Source organism: Carassius gibelio, chromosome B2 (assembly GCF_023724105.1).
Source record: "Carassius gibelio isolate Cgi1373 ecotype wild population from Czech Republic chromosome B2, carGib1.2-hapl.c, whole genome shotgun sequence".
NCBI lineage: Eukaryota > Metazoa > Chordata > Actinopteri > Cypriniformes > Cyprinidae > Carassius > Carassius gibelio.
Genome location: NC_068397.1, coordinates 28,759,808 through 28,776,592, shown reverse-complemented (window position 1 = coordinate 28,776,592; position 16,785 = coordinate 28,759,808). Strand labels below are relative to the sequence as shown.

Sequence of the window (16,785 nt, the reverse complement as noted above, 5' to 3'; positions counted from 1 at the left end):
CTACTATTCTCTACAATTTTATTCCTTATTAGAGAAAAACGGTATTTGTGAGGATTTCCAATCAGGATTTAGACCGTATCATAGTACTGTCACGTACGGGAACACAGGAGACGGAAGATCCAAGTGTTGTGTGAGATTTATTGGGGTAATCCAAATCAGAACAAAACAATCAGGGGTCGTAATAGAACATCAATCCAAACAGAAGTACTGAGACTGCTCTCCTTAGAGTTACAAATTACCTGCTCTTATCATCTAATCATGGTTGTATCTCTCTAGTTTTTTTGGATCTTAGTGCTGCGTTTCACACTATTGACCACAACATTCTTTTGCATAGACTTGAACACTTTGTTGGCATTAATGGAAGTGCACTAGCATGGTTTAAATCTTACTTATATGACCGCCATCAGTTTGTAGTAGTGAATGAAGAAGTATCATATCGATCACAAGTGCAGTATGGAGTACCTCAAGGCTCAGTACTAGGGCCGCTACTCTTCACGCTTTATATGTTACCTTTGGGAGATATCATCAGGAAACATGGTGCTATATTTCACTGTTATGCTGGTGATACTTTTTCGCGGCTTGGTGAAACACCAATTTGAAAAACTAATGGAATGCATAGTCGATATAAAAAACTGGATGACGAGTAATTTCTTACTGCTAAATTCTGAAAAAACAGAGATGTTAATTATAGGACTTTAAAACTCTGCATGTAATAACCTAGAACACTGTCGAAGACTTGATGGTTGCTCTGTCAGTTCTTCGTCATCAGTTAGGAACCTAGGTGTGCTATTTGATAGCAATCTTTCCTTAGAAAGCCACATTTCTAGCATTTGTAAAACTGCATTTTTCCATCTCAAAAATATATCTAAATGAAGGCGTATGCTCTCAATGTCAAATGCAGAAATGTTAATCCATGCATTTATGACCTCAAGGTTAGATTATTGTAATGGTCCTTTTCCTATTTGGCGCCTAAACTCTGCAATAACCTACCTAACATTGTTCGGGAGGCACACACACTCTTGCAGTTGAAATCTAGATTAAAGACCCATGTCTTTAACCTGGCTTACACATAACATACTAATATGCTTTTAATATCCAAATCCGTTAAAGGATTTTTAGGCTGCATTAATTAGGTAAACCAGAATCACTTCCCATACACCCGATGTACTTGCTTCATCATTAGAAGAATGGCATCTACGCTAATATTTGTCTGTTTCTCTCTTATTCTGAGGTCACCGTAGCCACCAGATCCAGTCTGTATCCAGATCAGAGGGTCACTGCAGTCACCCGGATCCAGTACGTATCCAGACATGATGGTGGATCAGCACCTAGAAAGGACCTCTACATCCCTGAAAGACCGCAGAGACCAGGACAACAAGTGCCCCAGATACAAATCCCCTGTAAAGACCTTGTCTCATCAGGACAAGACCACAGGAAACAGATGATTCTTCTGGACAATCTGACTTTGCTGCAGCCTGGAATTGAACTTCTGGTTTCGTCTGGTTCCTTGCCGCTGTCCCCTCTGGCTTGCTAAGTTGGGGTCACTTCATTTACAGCGATATCGTTGAATTTTATTGCAAATAAATGCACAGACACTATTTAAACTGAACAGAGATGACATCACTGAATTTAATGATGAACTGCCTTTAACTGTCATTTTGCATTATTGACACACTGTTTTCTTAATGAATGTTGTTCAGTTGCTTTGACGGAATGTATTTTGTTGATAGTGCTATATAAATAAAGGTGACTTGACTTGACTTGACTTCAATTGTGTTCATAGTTGTGTCAATTTAGTGGCTGATATTGAAAAAATGTCGGTCAATCAGTCGCAGTAAATGGAGAAAGTCATCTGCTCAGCCTTAATATATTATATCTTAAACATTTTGACAGAAATTACATTACTGTCAATACTGCTTGCATATATTCACAAATCAAATTAGAGCCCATAAAAAAGTTATTTGTTGTTGCTAGTGTGAGATTACATGGCTGCATCTGGCTAATTTTACTCACCTGTTGGTGCTTATGTGGTTTAAAGGCGATATTTCTGTTCTTCCTCTGAATCAGGAGGAAACAGACACACTGCAAGAAGTGACCAGCTGCTCTCATGCACATGCACTCTGCTATAGACATGATTTACCCTCTTATTCTCTCTGGGATTTTACTTCACATCTCAGGTAAAACACTTAAAACGCATACAATTCTCCTTTTAGTGTTATTAAACTATTGCATGATGTTATGTTAAACTTGCATTTTGAAAATTGTTTAAGTTGAACTTATTTGAGCTTTTAATTCTTACGTTTCGTTTATGTGCAGATTATGGATGCTTTCATTTACATTAAATCTTGTTCACAGATGAAGCTATAATACATGCACTGAATGTCGGAGTGAAATCTGGATCACCTGTAAATATTCCCTGTCTATATGATAAAAAACATAAAGAAAACCGTAAATACTGGTGTAAGGGGACATATTGGATTTCATGTGAAATATTGGCATATACAAATAAGCCAGGAGAATATTCCCTCACTGATTATCCAGAACAGAGTATTTTTACAGTGCAGTGGAAGAATCTGAAGACCTCAGACTCTGGATTTTACTGGTGTGCTGTTGAGATCGGTGGCTCTCCAGATGACGGGTATTATTTGAATCTGAAGGTGCAGTCAGGTAAGAATATTTTTCCAAATTCCAAATTATTGTAATAAATAATGTCGCTAGGTAATGCTATAAATTATATAAAAGGTAGTTGTTGGATTATATGTGATAGATATTTTTTTCTGTAGCTGAAAAAAAAAAGGACAACGTGACAGGGCAATGACTATGGCCTAATGTGAACCGACGTGAACAGAATTTATTAAAATGCGTTTAATTAATATGTTTTTTTTTGTGACCTAATATAAACATTAATTAAGATTATATAATTCCTCTGAATGAATCAGATCACAGACACCGTGCCGAAACGTTCAAACGGTAAGTGTGCTGATGCACTAAAATAAAAACCAGCTCAAGAATTAATTGGACCATTCTGTTTTTAACTCATAACCAACTCGTAAAAGTCGTTCTGGATCGGATTCGGCTGATCGCTGAATGAAGATTATATATGTTTTTTGTGTTACAAGTGTGATAATACAAAAATTAACCATGATTTTGTTCTAGTAAAACGTAGTAGCCATATTATTTATTTATTTATTTGTATTTATTATTTATTTTTTTTGAAGGGGGCATAGCCTATTAAATTATATGATTTTTATAACCACAAATACTATTTATACTGTGTATAACCATGCTTTTATATATATACATTATAAATTAGTGTACATTTTATTGAAATCATAAAGTATTTACTATAATTTATATGAAGACAGTATTTTTTTAGTCAATTATGGAACTCTTCCCTTACGAAAATGAATCATGTGATTTTAATATATATCTATCTCTCTCTCTCTCTCTCTCTCTCTCTCTCTCTCTCTCTATATATATATATATATATATATATATATAAAATGAATCATGTGATTTTAATATATCTATCTATCTATCTATCTATCTATCTATCTATCTATATATATATATATATATATATATATATATATATATATATATATATATATATATATATATATATATATATATATATCTATATCTATATATATATATATTAAAATCACATGATTCATTTTCGTAAGGGAAGAGTTCCATAATTGATTTAAAAAATGCTGTCTTCAGATGAATTAAAGTAAATACTTTATGGTTTCAATAAAATGTACACTAATTTATAATGTGTTCTGGAAAACAATAAGCCATTTGATTTAAAAATCTTACTCTAATCTTTTGCTGTCTGTGTCCAGCTCCTGATGTGTCTGTGTCGAGCAGCAGTGTATCTGGACATGAAGGTGGTGATATCAGTGTTCAGTGTCTGTACAGTTCTGGAGATCAGAATAAAGTCAAACAGTGGTGCAGATATAAAGATCAGAGCTGTTACACAGTGGGGAGGACTGACACATCCCAGAATTCATCAGTGCAGATCAGTGATGATGATGAGAGAAGATCCTTCACTGTGCTGATGACTGGACTGAGACGGACTGATTCTGGCTGGTACTTCTGCTCTGTAGGAGATCTGCAGGTTCCTGTTCAACTCACAGTCACTGAACCCAAAAGAGGTAAGATCACAAACCACTCTTGCCATAAGTGATTAATTTTATTAAAACTCACATATTTTTGTTTCTTTTCAAGCATTTACAACTATTCCAACAACTGCACCATCTGACTCGGAGGCAGACATGTAGGTGAAACATACTTGAGCATTTAAAAAATCAGTCACATCCAATGCTTTTCTAGCCAGAACATTTTAATGTGACATCACAAAAGTAAAAATCAAAAATGCTAAAAATTAAAAAGGCAAAAACGTTCAGTTTAGGTGCAAATATATAATAAACAGTAAGGAACCGTTACACAGAGTTTATCAGACTGAATGCCTTTATCAGACTTCTTAGGAACAGTAATAATTAATTAAGATATGAAATTTAAAAAATCAATAATTTATCTGAAAAACCATAAAAGCCAATGTAAAATACTCTGGATGCTCAATATACTATTGAAACCCATTTCTGCCACATAATAGATCATTTTTTGGTAAATCAAAATTATGATTATGATATAAAATGTCAAAATTATGAGATGAGGGCTAAATTTGACGTAAAAAGTCAACATTATGAGATAAAACTGAAAATCTAAAACAAAACTAAAATTTAAATTTATGACAAAAATAAATTGAGTTGGAAAGTTGACATTTTGAAATAAAAGTTGAAATTATGACATACGTAAGTCATAGCTTTGTGATTAAAAGTTACAATTATGACAAAGTCCAATTTTCGAGATGAAAAAGTTATAATTACATACAAATGTTCTACTTTTCATGTCAGAATACTGATTTGCCAAAGAGTGTATTTTCTTGGAAATGGGCTTCAATAACAAACAGCTATAATGATGACATTAATAAACTTGTTTCTCCATTTCTGCTATTTACAAGAGCTATGACATCTGATTCAACACCTGAGACAAACAGGTAAGTAAGTGACAAAGTGAGTGAGTGACATGACGTTCAGCCAAAGTATGGTGACCCATACTCAGAATTCGTGCTCTGCATTTAACCCATCCAAAGTGCACACAGAGTGCTCAAGGCACTCTTAGTCGTCTTATTGCCACCCCGAGATTCGAACCCACAACCCTAGGGTTGGGAGTCAAGCTGAAACCCATCGATCTCTAACAGTAGTCTCAGAGATTGTTAACACTGACATACACAGCAGCACAGATGAGCAAAACAAGTAGATATTTAAGGCATTTTCTTAAAATGATATCTCTAAATTACAAAGTTTTACCAGGTTGAACTGCTGTTCTTAAGATAAAAACAAATATATCTCTTCATCACTGCTATGCTGATGTCACTCAACTCTACCTCTCATTCAATCCTGATGATCTGATGGTAGCTGCTCGCATCTCAGCTTGTCTAGCAGACATTTCTTGCCGCATGATGGACCATCACCTTCAACTCAACCTTGCCAGGACAGAACTGCTTGTGATTCCAGCAAACCCATAGTTTCATCACAATTTCACTATTAAGTTAGGCACATCAACCATAACTCCATCAAAAACAGCTAGAAGCCTTGGAGTTATGATTGATGATCAGCTGACTTTCTCAGACCACATTGCTAAAACTGTCCGGTCCTGCATATTTGCTTTATTCAACATCAAGAAGATCAAGCCCTTTCTTTCAGAACATGCTGCACAACTCCTTGTTCAAGCTCTTGTTCTGTCCAGGCTGGACTATTGCAATGCCCTCTTGGCAGGTCTTCCAGCCAATTCTATCAAACCTTTACAATTAATCCAGAACGCGGCAGCAAGATTAATTTTTAATGAGGCAAAAGAAATACACATCACACCTCTGTTTATCAATTTGCACTGGCTTCCAATAGCTGCTCGCATCAAATTCAAGGCATTGATGTTTGCCTACAAAACTACCACTGGCTCTGCACCCATTTACCTAAATTTGTTACTTCAGACTTATGTGCCCTCTAGAAGCTTGCGTTCTGCAAATGAACGTCGCTTGATTGTGCCATCCCAAAGAAGCACAAAGTCACTTTTACAGTCTTTTAAATTAAATGTTCCCTTCTGGTGGAATGACCTCCCCAACTCAATGCGAGCAGCTGAGTCCTTAGCCATCTTCAAGAATCGGCTTAAAACACATCTCTTCCATCTTTATTTGACCCTCTAACTTTAACACTCACTATTCTAATTCTATTCTTTAAAAAAATCAAACTACCTTTCTAATCTTTTTGTATTCTATTTTATTTTCATTTATTATGCAACTGTGTGTGTGTAAAGACCTCTAACACTTACACTATACACACACGCACACACACACACACACTGTATGTATATATATATATATATATATATATATATATATATATATATATGTGAGTGTGTGAATGTGTAAAGACCTCTAACACTGGCTTGCTCTATTCTTTTTTTATTCTATCGGTTTTCTTTTTAGATTATTAAAAAACCCACCCTCTGTGTACTGTGTTAACCTAACTGAGAATTGTTACAGCACTTATAGATCATTTCTCTTTTGTTGATTTTGATTGCTTTCACTGTCCTCATTTGTAAGTCGCTTTGGATAAGAGTCTGCTAAAAGACTAAATGTAATGTTCATCCCTACAGGTCTGATGTGGTTCTGGTCACGTGTTTGCTTTCCATGTTTATGCTGTTACTGATTGTTGCTCTTGTTGCCATAGTAACCTGGAGGCAGAGAAAGAAGCTGGGTGAGTTTCTCATAAATAGACATACAATATATTTATAAAAGAGATAAGGGACTCGAGAGGCATCCAACCAGTTCATCGTCTTTTTGCAAACACATTGACCACAGACTGATTAGACTGACCAATCTGAATCAAGCATTCCAGAGCGCTCTATAAAATAAATAGTATTTGATACTATTTGTGTATTTTATTCTAATTAAATTATTCTAATTTTGGATTCACAAATAATCTATCAGTGAACAGTTCTTAGAAGAAGCTTTTGAACAAAAATTAATAGAATATGTTTTTCACTTGAAATATCTTTATGTGGAATGGAAAGATTCAATGTATGTGTAGCGTGGCCACAGAGGAGTAAATGGCACAATGAATAATAAACAAGAATTAATTTAATGCTGACTACGCCACCCTTTCACGTAAGGGGAACTAAACATGGACACACAGGTTCGTTACCATGGAGGGCAGAGACATGGGCATCATAATACAAAATGTTTATTAAGTTCACAATAATCAGATAAGACACTTTAAAACGACCAGACTAAGATATAACTCAATGGGTTAAACAACTACAACTCAGTACAATACATACATAATAATAATGACTAATGCTTAACTGTAGCAGGGTAGGCCAGCCCTAGAGCGAGTATTCTTGACCCACGCACACACAGTGAGATAAGTGATCACACACACACACGGCAATCCACACTTTGTGCTCCAAACGCCACCACTAGGGTACTAGAACTAGCCTCCCTGCTCAGAAACCTAAAACACAAGAGAAAACAATTAATCAAAATACAAACAAAGTTATACCAGAGCATGATTGGAGACATATGGCATTCTTAAGTTACAAATAAACAAGATTCAGCTGAAAATCAATTGTCACTTAAAAAGATACACAAACAGAGGGTTTATAAAATTTCAAAATAAGCCAAATCAAACGTAGCAAGAAACATGTAAATAAAAGAAACCAATACAATAAACAAAGCAATACACAAACAGTATAAAGAAAACAGACAAATCTCCAAAACCAAAGAAACCACACAAACATGCTTTTACAAAGCTGGTAATTCTAGGATGGGAGGGCAGGCCAAAGCACCCAGCCCAACACGTACAGTGTGGAGTTAGTTGGAGCAGCTACAGCCAAGAGTGGGAAGGACAAATAAACAAACACACAGCAAAACAGCAACGTCGTCGTAATCCTGTTTAATGAAGGAAGTGATTGCCCCAACCCCCAACAGGACAGAATGCTCCCAAAGATAGTCCTGCTAAAAACAATGATTCATTAACTTGTCAAATTTACTCATTAAGAAAGAGTGAAACTATACATAGCAGATTTTGGTCATCAGGAGACAAGTTATACAGTTGCTCACAGCACAAGTCTCAGTTTATTTGAAGATGAATGAACTCAAACCCAGCTGGAATGGGAGCATGGAAGTTACAGCGAGTCCAAACTCCACGCAAACACTGAAGTCAAACTAAACCTACCCGGGAATGGCAGTTTTACACACCACCGCAAAGCAGATGATATTCCAGCTACAATAAATGAATTTGGTTAATTGATATGCCAGAGTTCTTGCAACATTAGCCAAACGGCTAACAACATACCTTTAAGCAGAACCACCCCTCCCCACACGCACGCACACACATGCACACATGTGTGCGCGCGCACACACACACACACACACACACACATCAGTATCAGTATCAGCAGTACCATGTTCTGATAGCACGTCCTGATTTTGCCAAGTCCGATGTGTTCCTAGGTCAAAATATTTTGTTGACCCTGGAACAACATTTTACTCCAAAAATGTATTCTTGAACATATCCCTACACCTAAACCTAACCTTAACCATGAGTAATCCCTAAAATCAGAGGAAATGATAGATGAATGACACTGATGTACAAGCACCAAACACTGATTTTAAGCATAAACTTAATCTATAAACTGGTTCTTCAAATCTGATTGGTTAATCACAATGTTGTTCCAGGGTCAACAACGATGTTGTCCCAGGAACATGTCTCACTTGGTAAAATCAGGTTAGGCGTTCTGATAGGCTGTCGTTCTAATTACAGGGGAGGGAACTTACCCATTATGCCACATATGTTAACAGAGTAAAATATAATGGGATTTAATCTTCATATCTCACTTTGACAGAGAGAGGACAATTGAGAGAAAGGCATTTCAACAGCACCAGAAATACAGTAAGTATTTTATTAATATCTCGTGCAATGAAGGAAAGTCTTCAGAGAAGAACACATTCACCCAAAACTCATTTACATTTACTGAGATGCTGATTGTCATGTGTGTTTGTTCACAGTCTTCTGCCTCGGTGGATGATAATTCAGTGATTTACAGTTCTGCGATTACCTTTCGTCAATCAGTAAGTGTCTCCTCTTGAGATTTTTGTTAAAGTGATGTGCAGTTTTGACAGGGATTGTATGTGTGTCTAGTTCAAAAGGGAGATTAGTTTAAAAATTATGACTATTTTTGCATTATGTGACACTTGTGGCACTGAAATGACACACTAAGTGTTGTGATGCAGAAATGAGATTCTCAGAGCTGATCTTGTTTCTTCACAGCCTTCTTCATCAGTGAATCCAGAAGATGAAGTGATCTACAGCTCTGTGAAATAAACTCTGAATGAAGTTATGAGAAAGTGGAAGTCAATAACTGTAAATAATTGTGAAGGTTCAGTGCTTAACATATGTAATACTGTGAAAGCAAAATTATTTATTCAACGCCTACTGTACCTAAATAATTTTGAAGTACATTTCTGAAGTAGGTATGCATATTACATGCCAGGTATATTCCAGAATGAATTCATGACCAAATCAACCCTTTAGAAAGAGTTGAAATATTCTGTAACGTTTCTTCTTGTGCTTTCTTTTAAATCGACATTAGGCCTTCATAATTTGGGGGGTAACTGTAAATGCAGTTTTGTTAGTTGCAATGAAATAGTTTTTAAAATAAGTATATTTTTAATATTACATTCAAATGTACTTTTATTCGTTTCAACTGCACATAAAAAATGTCTGCATGAAATAGCTTATGCTTACACACTTTTTTAATATCTTTTCTCTATGTGTGTGTAGTGCCATCTGCTTGACATTTGTACCTCTACATAAACATAAGCGATATAATTTTTATGCATTTCTTTGTTTGTTCAATAAATACTTATGAACATTTATTAAAACACATAGTTCATCCAACTTTTGTGTCGTCCAAGAATCATCTCACATGCATGATTGTCATTGTCAGTAGGCTATTTAATATCTCAGTGACATTTCCACACATTTTCTAACATTTTAGCTTTAGTTTTGAAAAGGATTTCTCACACCTGAACATCCTGAAGTTCCACAATCAGCATTTCTTTACACTTTTGCACAATAATTCATTTAATTATTTGCCATAGTAACCAGCAATGGTTGTCTGTAATGTCGTATAATTGTGTGTAGGTTAAATCAGTTAATTTATGTTTTTTTTTTAAACACACACACACACACACACACGTTTGTTTTTCTGAAAAGTGGGGACATCCCATTGGCGTAATGGTTTTTATGATGTAAAAACTGTATATTCTATCGCCCTTCACCAACCCTACACCTAACCCTAACCCTCACAGGAAACTTTGTGCATTTTTACTTTCTCAAAAAAAAAAAAAAAAAAAAAAAAACTCATTCTGTATGATTTATAAGCGTTTTGAAAAATGGGGCATGGGTTATGTCCTCATAAGTCACCCTCTCCTTGTAATACCTGTGTCATACCCATGTCATTATACAAAGTGTCCTGATATGCCCCCCCCCCCACACACACACAATGGCATACATATGTTATATCACAGAAGGCTATAGTCTATCATACTTAGCATCTTTCTTAAACAATTAGCAAACAGAGTCATAGAAACTTTAAATCAATACAGAAAAGCCTACGAATCAGTGACTTGTATTTATGAAGATGATTCTGTCCACTGAGAGTTAGCTGGGTTAACAAATCATCCAACTCATTTGATCCTGATCCCAAATAAAAAACATTACATTCATTATTTCAGAACTCCTAAAAAACAAGTGTGGGATTGTTTCAGGATCAGAATGTGTATCGTGAAGAGCGCAGCATTTGTAACTAGGCTATGTGCAAGGCTTCCAGGATGTATTTCCAAAAATGTGCTCACTGCTAGTAAGATCAGTAAACTCTAAGTAACCTATGTGTTTTTCTATAAGGGACTTACTTCATTGAAGAAGATGCTGCTTTTTAGAAAATGCAATGTGGAGCGACTGTTTTGTTTAGTCATATATATGTCTCCAGTCGATCAGCAGGTGTTGTCATATGCCTGATCAATTGTCCTGGGAAGATTGAGACTTTTCAGTATGATGCTCGTGATCATTGCTGCTGTGGATAATTGTGAAGGTATTTTTCTGATTTACTCAGCCTAATGTTTATTAACTAATATGAAATATTAATGAATTAATATTAATATTAATTAATTTACTCTAGCACAGTAGTACTTTGCAGTTCAAAAATAAACTTCTGAATGTCTGGTCACTATAGTTCCTATGTAACAGATGACACAATTTAGTATTTGGCTTGCTTCTAAATAAGTGATAAAAAAAAAGTTTAAAAAGTTGTACAAAATTCACACTCATCTTTGCCAAAATAAAATATGCAACACCTGGGGCAGTCTTGCGCACTTATTTCCTGTTGTTTCCCACGCTGTCCATGACCCCAAAAGTAGTAAAGAGTATTAATTAATAACACTTTCAGTAAATCATTTGAAACTGGTTGTTATGCATGTTTGGATTGTTTTGGTTGTGATTAGACCGTTTTTACCAGCATGTGTCACCAGCACGTGGAAACAGAGGATCATTTGGTTGATTCAAAGTGTAATTTCAGTTAAATGTTCATTTATCCCATTGATGACCAAGTACAGACAAAACAGATCATTTAAATTCAAAAGCATCAAAACTTCTGACAGTGACCAGAACATAACATTGCTTGAAATCTAGAGCAGGGGTTTTTCAACTCTGGCCCTTGAGGTCTGCGTTTAGCTCCAAAATCACCTGTCTGAAACTTGCTAGTAATGCTAAAGACTTAATTAGATTGTTAAGGTGTGTTTGATTAGGGTTGAGCTAAACTCTGCAAAAAAGTGGACCTCAAGGCAGTGGAGGATCCAGGATGATTTCACGGGGATGGCCACAGAGGGGCTAGAAACCAGTCTGGGGTGGCACAGAAATATAATATAATTAAATGTAGTTGAGATATTTGTGAATTAGGTCAAGTAATACTAAATAAATATGAAAATTTTTGTTCTTTAATGTGATGCATATATAGCATATGCATGCACAGTTTGCAACTTTAATCGTCTTTTTGGTAATTTCATGATTTAACTGACAACAGAACTAGTAGAAATAGTATTTGTGTGTGTGTGCTTTATTTATGATAAGCAACGTAGAGTGTGTGCCTCTGAAAAGCGTGCGCCCTTAGCACAGTACACCTGACAGTACAGGAAAGTTTGTTTTACTGACGTACAACATCTCATCAGACACAGTTCACTGTTGTTCTACTGAAGCTCATTTGGCTCCTGTACCTTTTCCGTGCTCATTTGACTTGCTCCTGGTGCTGAGGTGATGTTGCAGTGCGCATCTGAAAAGAGTCCGGTTTAATGTGGTCGTCTTAATAAATGCACTTCTTACCTAGAAAAAAAGAGACAAAAACTGCAGTTGTGGATGTTGTGGGGCCAAGCTTGGTCTCCCCTGGCTCCGCCCCCTGATCTAGAGTCTATCCTCAGCTCTTAAACAGAGTGCAGTACATTAGTAATATGTTAATAGACCATATGAAAGGAAAAGGGAAGAACATGAGTTTGTACAACCACATTCATTCACATACAACTCATATACAAAAAGAGAACCATACAATGGCTGCAAACACGATGACAAACATATTCTACATTTCAGTCAAGTGTTTTAGGTGAGAATTAAATGTTGTGCTGTGTTTGTTACTTAGTGATATATTGTTAATCCTGGACATACTGGCTTGTGTGTTGTTTGTTTAGGTGTTGAAAGCTACAGCGGTTGGTCAAAACCATACATTAACTATTTATCCTGGAGGATCTGTCACCATCCCATGTCATTATGACAAGAAATACACACAGCAGAAGAAATCCTGGTACTCAGAGATTGATCAAACATACACATACACAAACACAACAGATCAGAATCTGACAGTAATTGATCATCCTGATCAGAGTCTCTTTACTGTGACTATGAGAAACCTGCAGAACAAACACACTGGAGATTATTATTGTGTTGTGGTGACTGGAGAACAACCACCGATAAAAACAATATATGAGCCTTATCTCAAGATTCAGTCTAGTAAGACATTTTGTAATTGTTTTAATCAAATTTTAATGTCATATTCTCTGACCTTACACGTGCATTTAATAATCACAAGTCACTGATGTGTGTGTGTGTGTTTGTGTGTGTGTGTGTACATCCCAGAATTCATCAGTGCAGATCAGAGATGATGATGGGAGAAGATCCTTCACTGTGCTGCTGATGACTGGACTGAGACGGACTGATTCTGGATGGTACTTCTGCTCTGTAGGAGATCTGCAGGTTCCTGTTTGTAACTAAGGAAGAACCAGACAAAGACAAAGATACGTCAGTATTCAAACATTTCTCATAGAAGTTTTTTCAGTACATCTGTATTCTTAAAATAAAATAAATGGGGCTGAAATACATTAACAAAGTTGAATTAACTTGGTGTTTATTTCAGATTTGTCTTATTTTCTGGTTCCTTTTATGCAGTTGAATTAGTGCCACATCTTTTTTGGAGCTCTTTAAACGAAAAGATTTTAAAATGTTTCTTTATTTCTCATAGAGAAAATAAACTCCTGACTGTGGGGCTTCCAGTTTCAGCTGTGCTTCTGCTGTTATTGATTCTGATCAGTGTTTTCATCTGGAGATGGAGAAAACCAAGTCAGTTTGACCTCCAGTTTTAATTGTTTGAAAATTAAAGTAATTCCATGCCATTTTATCTTTGATTTCAGCAGCACAGATTCTATATACAGCATATTGATTCTGATAATGTCACATTATTGTTTCTTCTTGAAGAGCAAGAGCAAGACCAACACCAAGACATCAGAGAGATGAACAGCAGCCCAACCACTGACACAGTAAGTCCTTTAATTTAGGAGAATGTAGTTATTAAAACATTTGTGTCATTTACCATCAATATCAGTGTTTATCTCAATTGCTTTGACAATTTTCTGAACTGTTTCATGGGATTTTAGAGCTTTTAACATTATTTGTCCATAAACTAGTAACTCGCCCATATTTAATTTACGCTTCAAAATCTAGTTATTGTGTCAGTAAATTTGCCAATGCCACCAAAATGATTTTGTTTATTTGTACTGGTCAATATGTTTAGATGTTTTTACAATATTTAATTTTATTGTATGTTTTGATTGACTGCTTAGAATACAAAAATAGTCAGTTATGCTATTGAATATGCAAATCAGAAGCACGTCATGGCAGCTGTCCTTTTGTCAGCAAGGCAAATTTCACATTTGCATGCACATTTTTACACATTTCTTCCTGAACTCACATATCGTAAACAGGAAATAAGCCACAAAATGACATTAGCTCTATATGTTTCCAAACTTGTTTCATTTGTTAAGAAAATATTAAAAACCAGGACAGAAATGAATACTGTAAGATATTACTAAATTCATGAATATTGATAGATATTACTGAATTAACGACAAATACAACAAACTTAACAATGCATTTTTGTCACACATAAACACACTTGACAGTAAAGAATTGATTTTGAGCTATAGACTGCTGGAAGGTTACTGATAATAAATTCTGTCATAATTTCTTCATCCTCATGCATTTCCAAACGACTTTTGTTCTGTTGAAAACAAAAGAAGATTTTGTAGAATGCTTCCAAATCATTTTTGGTAACCCTTGACAAGCATTTCTTGAATTCCTCTTATGTTTCACAGAAGAAAGAAATCCATACAGGTTTGGAAAGACATGATGTTGAGTCAATTATGACAGTTTTAATATTTGGGCGAATCTTTCTTTAAGAACTTCATTATTTGTAAATAATAAAGACTGATATTTATATTTAATCAGGCCCTTTTTTAATTAAAATTTAACTTCAGTTAAAATTCATCAGAACTAAACATCTAAAAAGAAAGAAGTTTAGAATCCAGAGTTTAGCTGACTAGATTTATGGTGGTCATAAGAAGTAAAATCAGTCCTCATTACCATAGTTATATGGGTTTTTAAATAAATATTAATAAACTATACAAATTTGTAGTTAAAAAAAAAAAAACTAAATATGAAGAAACTACAAACACCTTCTATGGCTACAAAAACTTTCACCAGTAATAACAGTAACATTTTGTAATAAATACATTTCTGCCAACACTATTTGTACAGTATTAATAACTTCAAGTTAAATTACTATGGTGCTGAATTTACATGTGATGGCCCACATTATGAAATAATGTTTAAAAGTTATGAAGTGTATGACAATTTCACTGACAATAAATTTAATGCATTTAGTCATTGTGCAAATTATATAATGTGCTTACTCATACACACACGTGTCAACACATGTACAGTTACCTTAAATGAAAGAGAATTTCAAATTGATAAGGCTGATGTACGTAGTTGTTTTGGTCAGGTTAAGGTTGGGAAAAGTCCAGGCCCTGATCATATTGGGGGTAGGCTGTTGAGGAATTGTGCAGAGCAGCTTTCAGGGATTTATTCATTTATTTTTAATGGATCATTAAAACTTTCTAAAGTCCCTCGTCTATGGAAAGACGCCATTGTGGTTCCAATTGCGAAAAAAATAAATTCTCCTTCTCTTGAAGATTATAGGCCTGTTGCATTAACCTCTTTGGTTATGAAATCTTTTGAAAAAATAAGGAAGGAGATTTTAGCCTCAACACAGTCAGCACTTGACCCTATGCAGTTTGCATATAGATCTGGTAGAGGAGTTGATGACGCCACTTGTACCCTACTGAATATGATTTTAAGACATTTGGAAGGAAAAAAGAATCATATACGTTTGCCATTCATTGATTTTTCTTCTGCTTTTTATTGTGTTCAGCCTTTTATCTTGGCAAAGAAATTGAGAGATAATTTTCATTTAGATTTAAACATTGTGCATTGGTTGGTGGATTTTTTAACCAATAGATCCCAAAGAGTACGTGTCAATGGAGTGTTGTCGAATGTATTATTGTCTTCCACAGGTGCCCCACAGGGTTGCGTTTTGTCCCCTCTTTTGTTTTCTTTATATACTGACGATTGTCGTAGTATGTTTAATTGGAGACACATTTTTTAATTTGCGGATGACTCCGTGATTGTGTCTCTTCTTAATGAGTTTGAATCAGATTCTGGTCCAGTGACAGATCGTTTTATCCAATGGTGTGATGCTTCATTTTTAAGTATTAATGCTTCGAAAACAAAAGAGATGTTCATTGATTTCCGTAAGAAGAGCTCTGTACCTGTGTTGCCTTCTGTCATAAAGGGACATCAGGTAGAAGTGGTTACCCAGTACAAATATTTAGGGACTGTATTTAATGATAAATTACAATTTGATGCAAACACTGATATTATTAGAGGAAAAGCTCTTCAGCGTCTGTATTTTCTAAGGAAACTTCGATCTTTCAACATGGATGTTTCTTTCATGAAAATGTTTTATACTTGTTTTATTGAAGCGGTTTTAAGTTTTTCTAATATTTGTTGGTATGGTAATCTTAATTTTAAGAATAGGAGGAAGTTGTTAAGCATAGTTATAATGTGCAGTAAGATAGTGGAGATCGAATTAAAAGGGGGGTGAAATGCTCATTTTCACTCAATCTCCTGTTAATCTTGAGTACCTATAGGCCCAGTTTCCCGTTAATGGCTTAAAATAAACCAGGACTAGGCTAATTCTACTTAAATTAATCCACAC

The 16,785-nt window shown here is 35.2% G+C and overlaps 1 protein-coding gene across 1 annotated transcript in view; it reads left to right on the top strand.

Moving 5' to 3' along the window:
* The window catches only part of LOC127951198 (CMRF35-like molecule 1), a 102,792-nt gene that overhangs the window by 77,169 nt on the left and 8,838 nt on the right, over positions 1–16,785 (top strand). Inside the window, exon 7 of the mRNA XM_052548974.1 lies at positions 8,974–9,020. Within this exon, the coding sequence (XP_052404934.1) occupies positions 8,974–9,020 (47 nt within the window). The remainder of the gene's footprint in view (positions 1–8,973; positions 9,021–16,785) is intronic.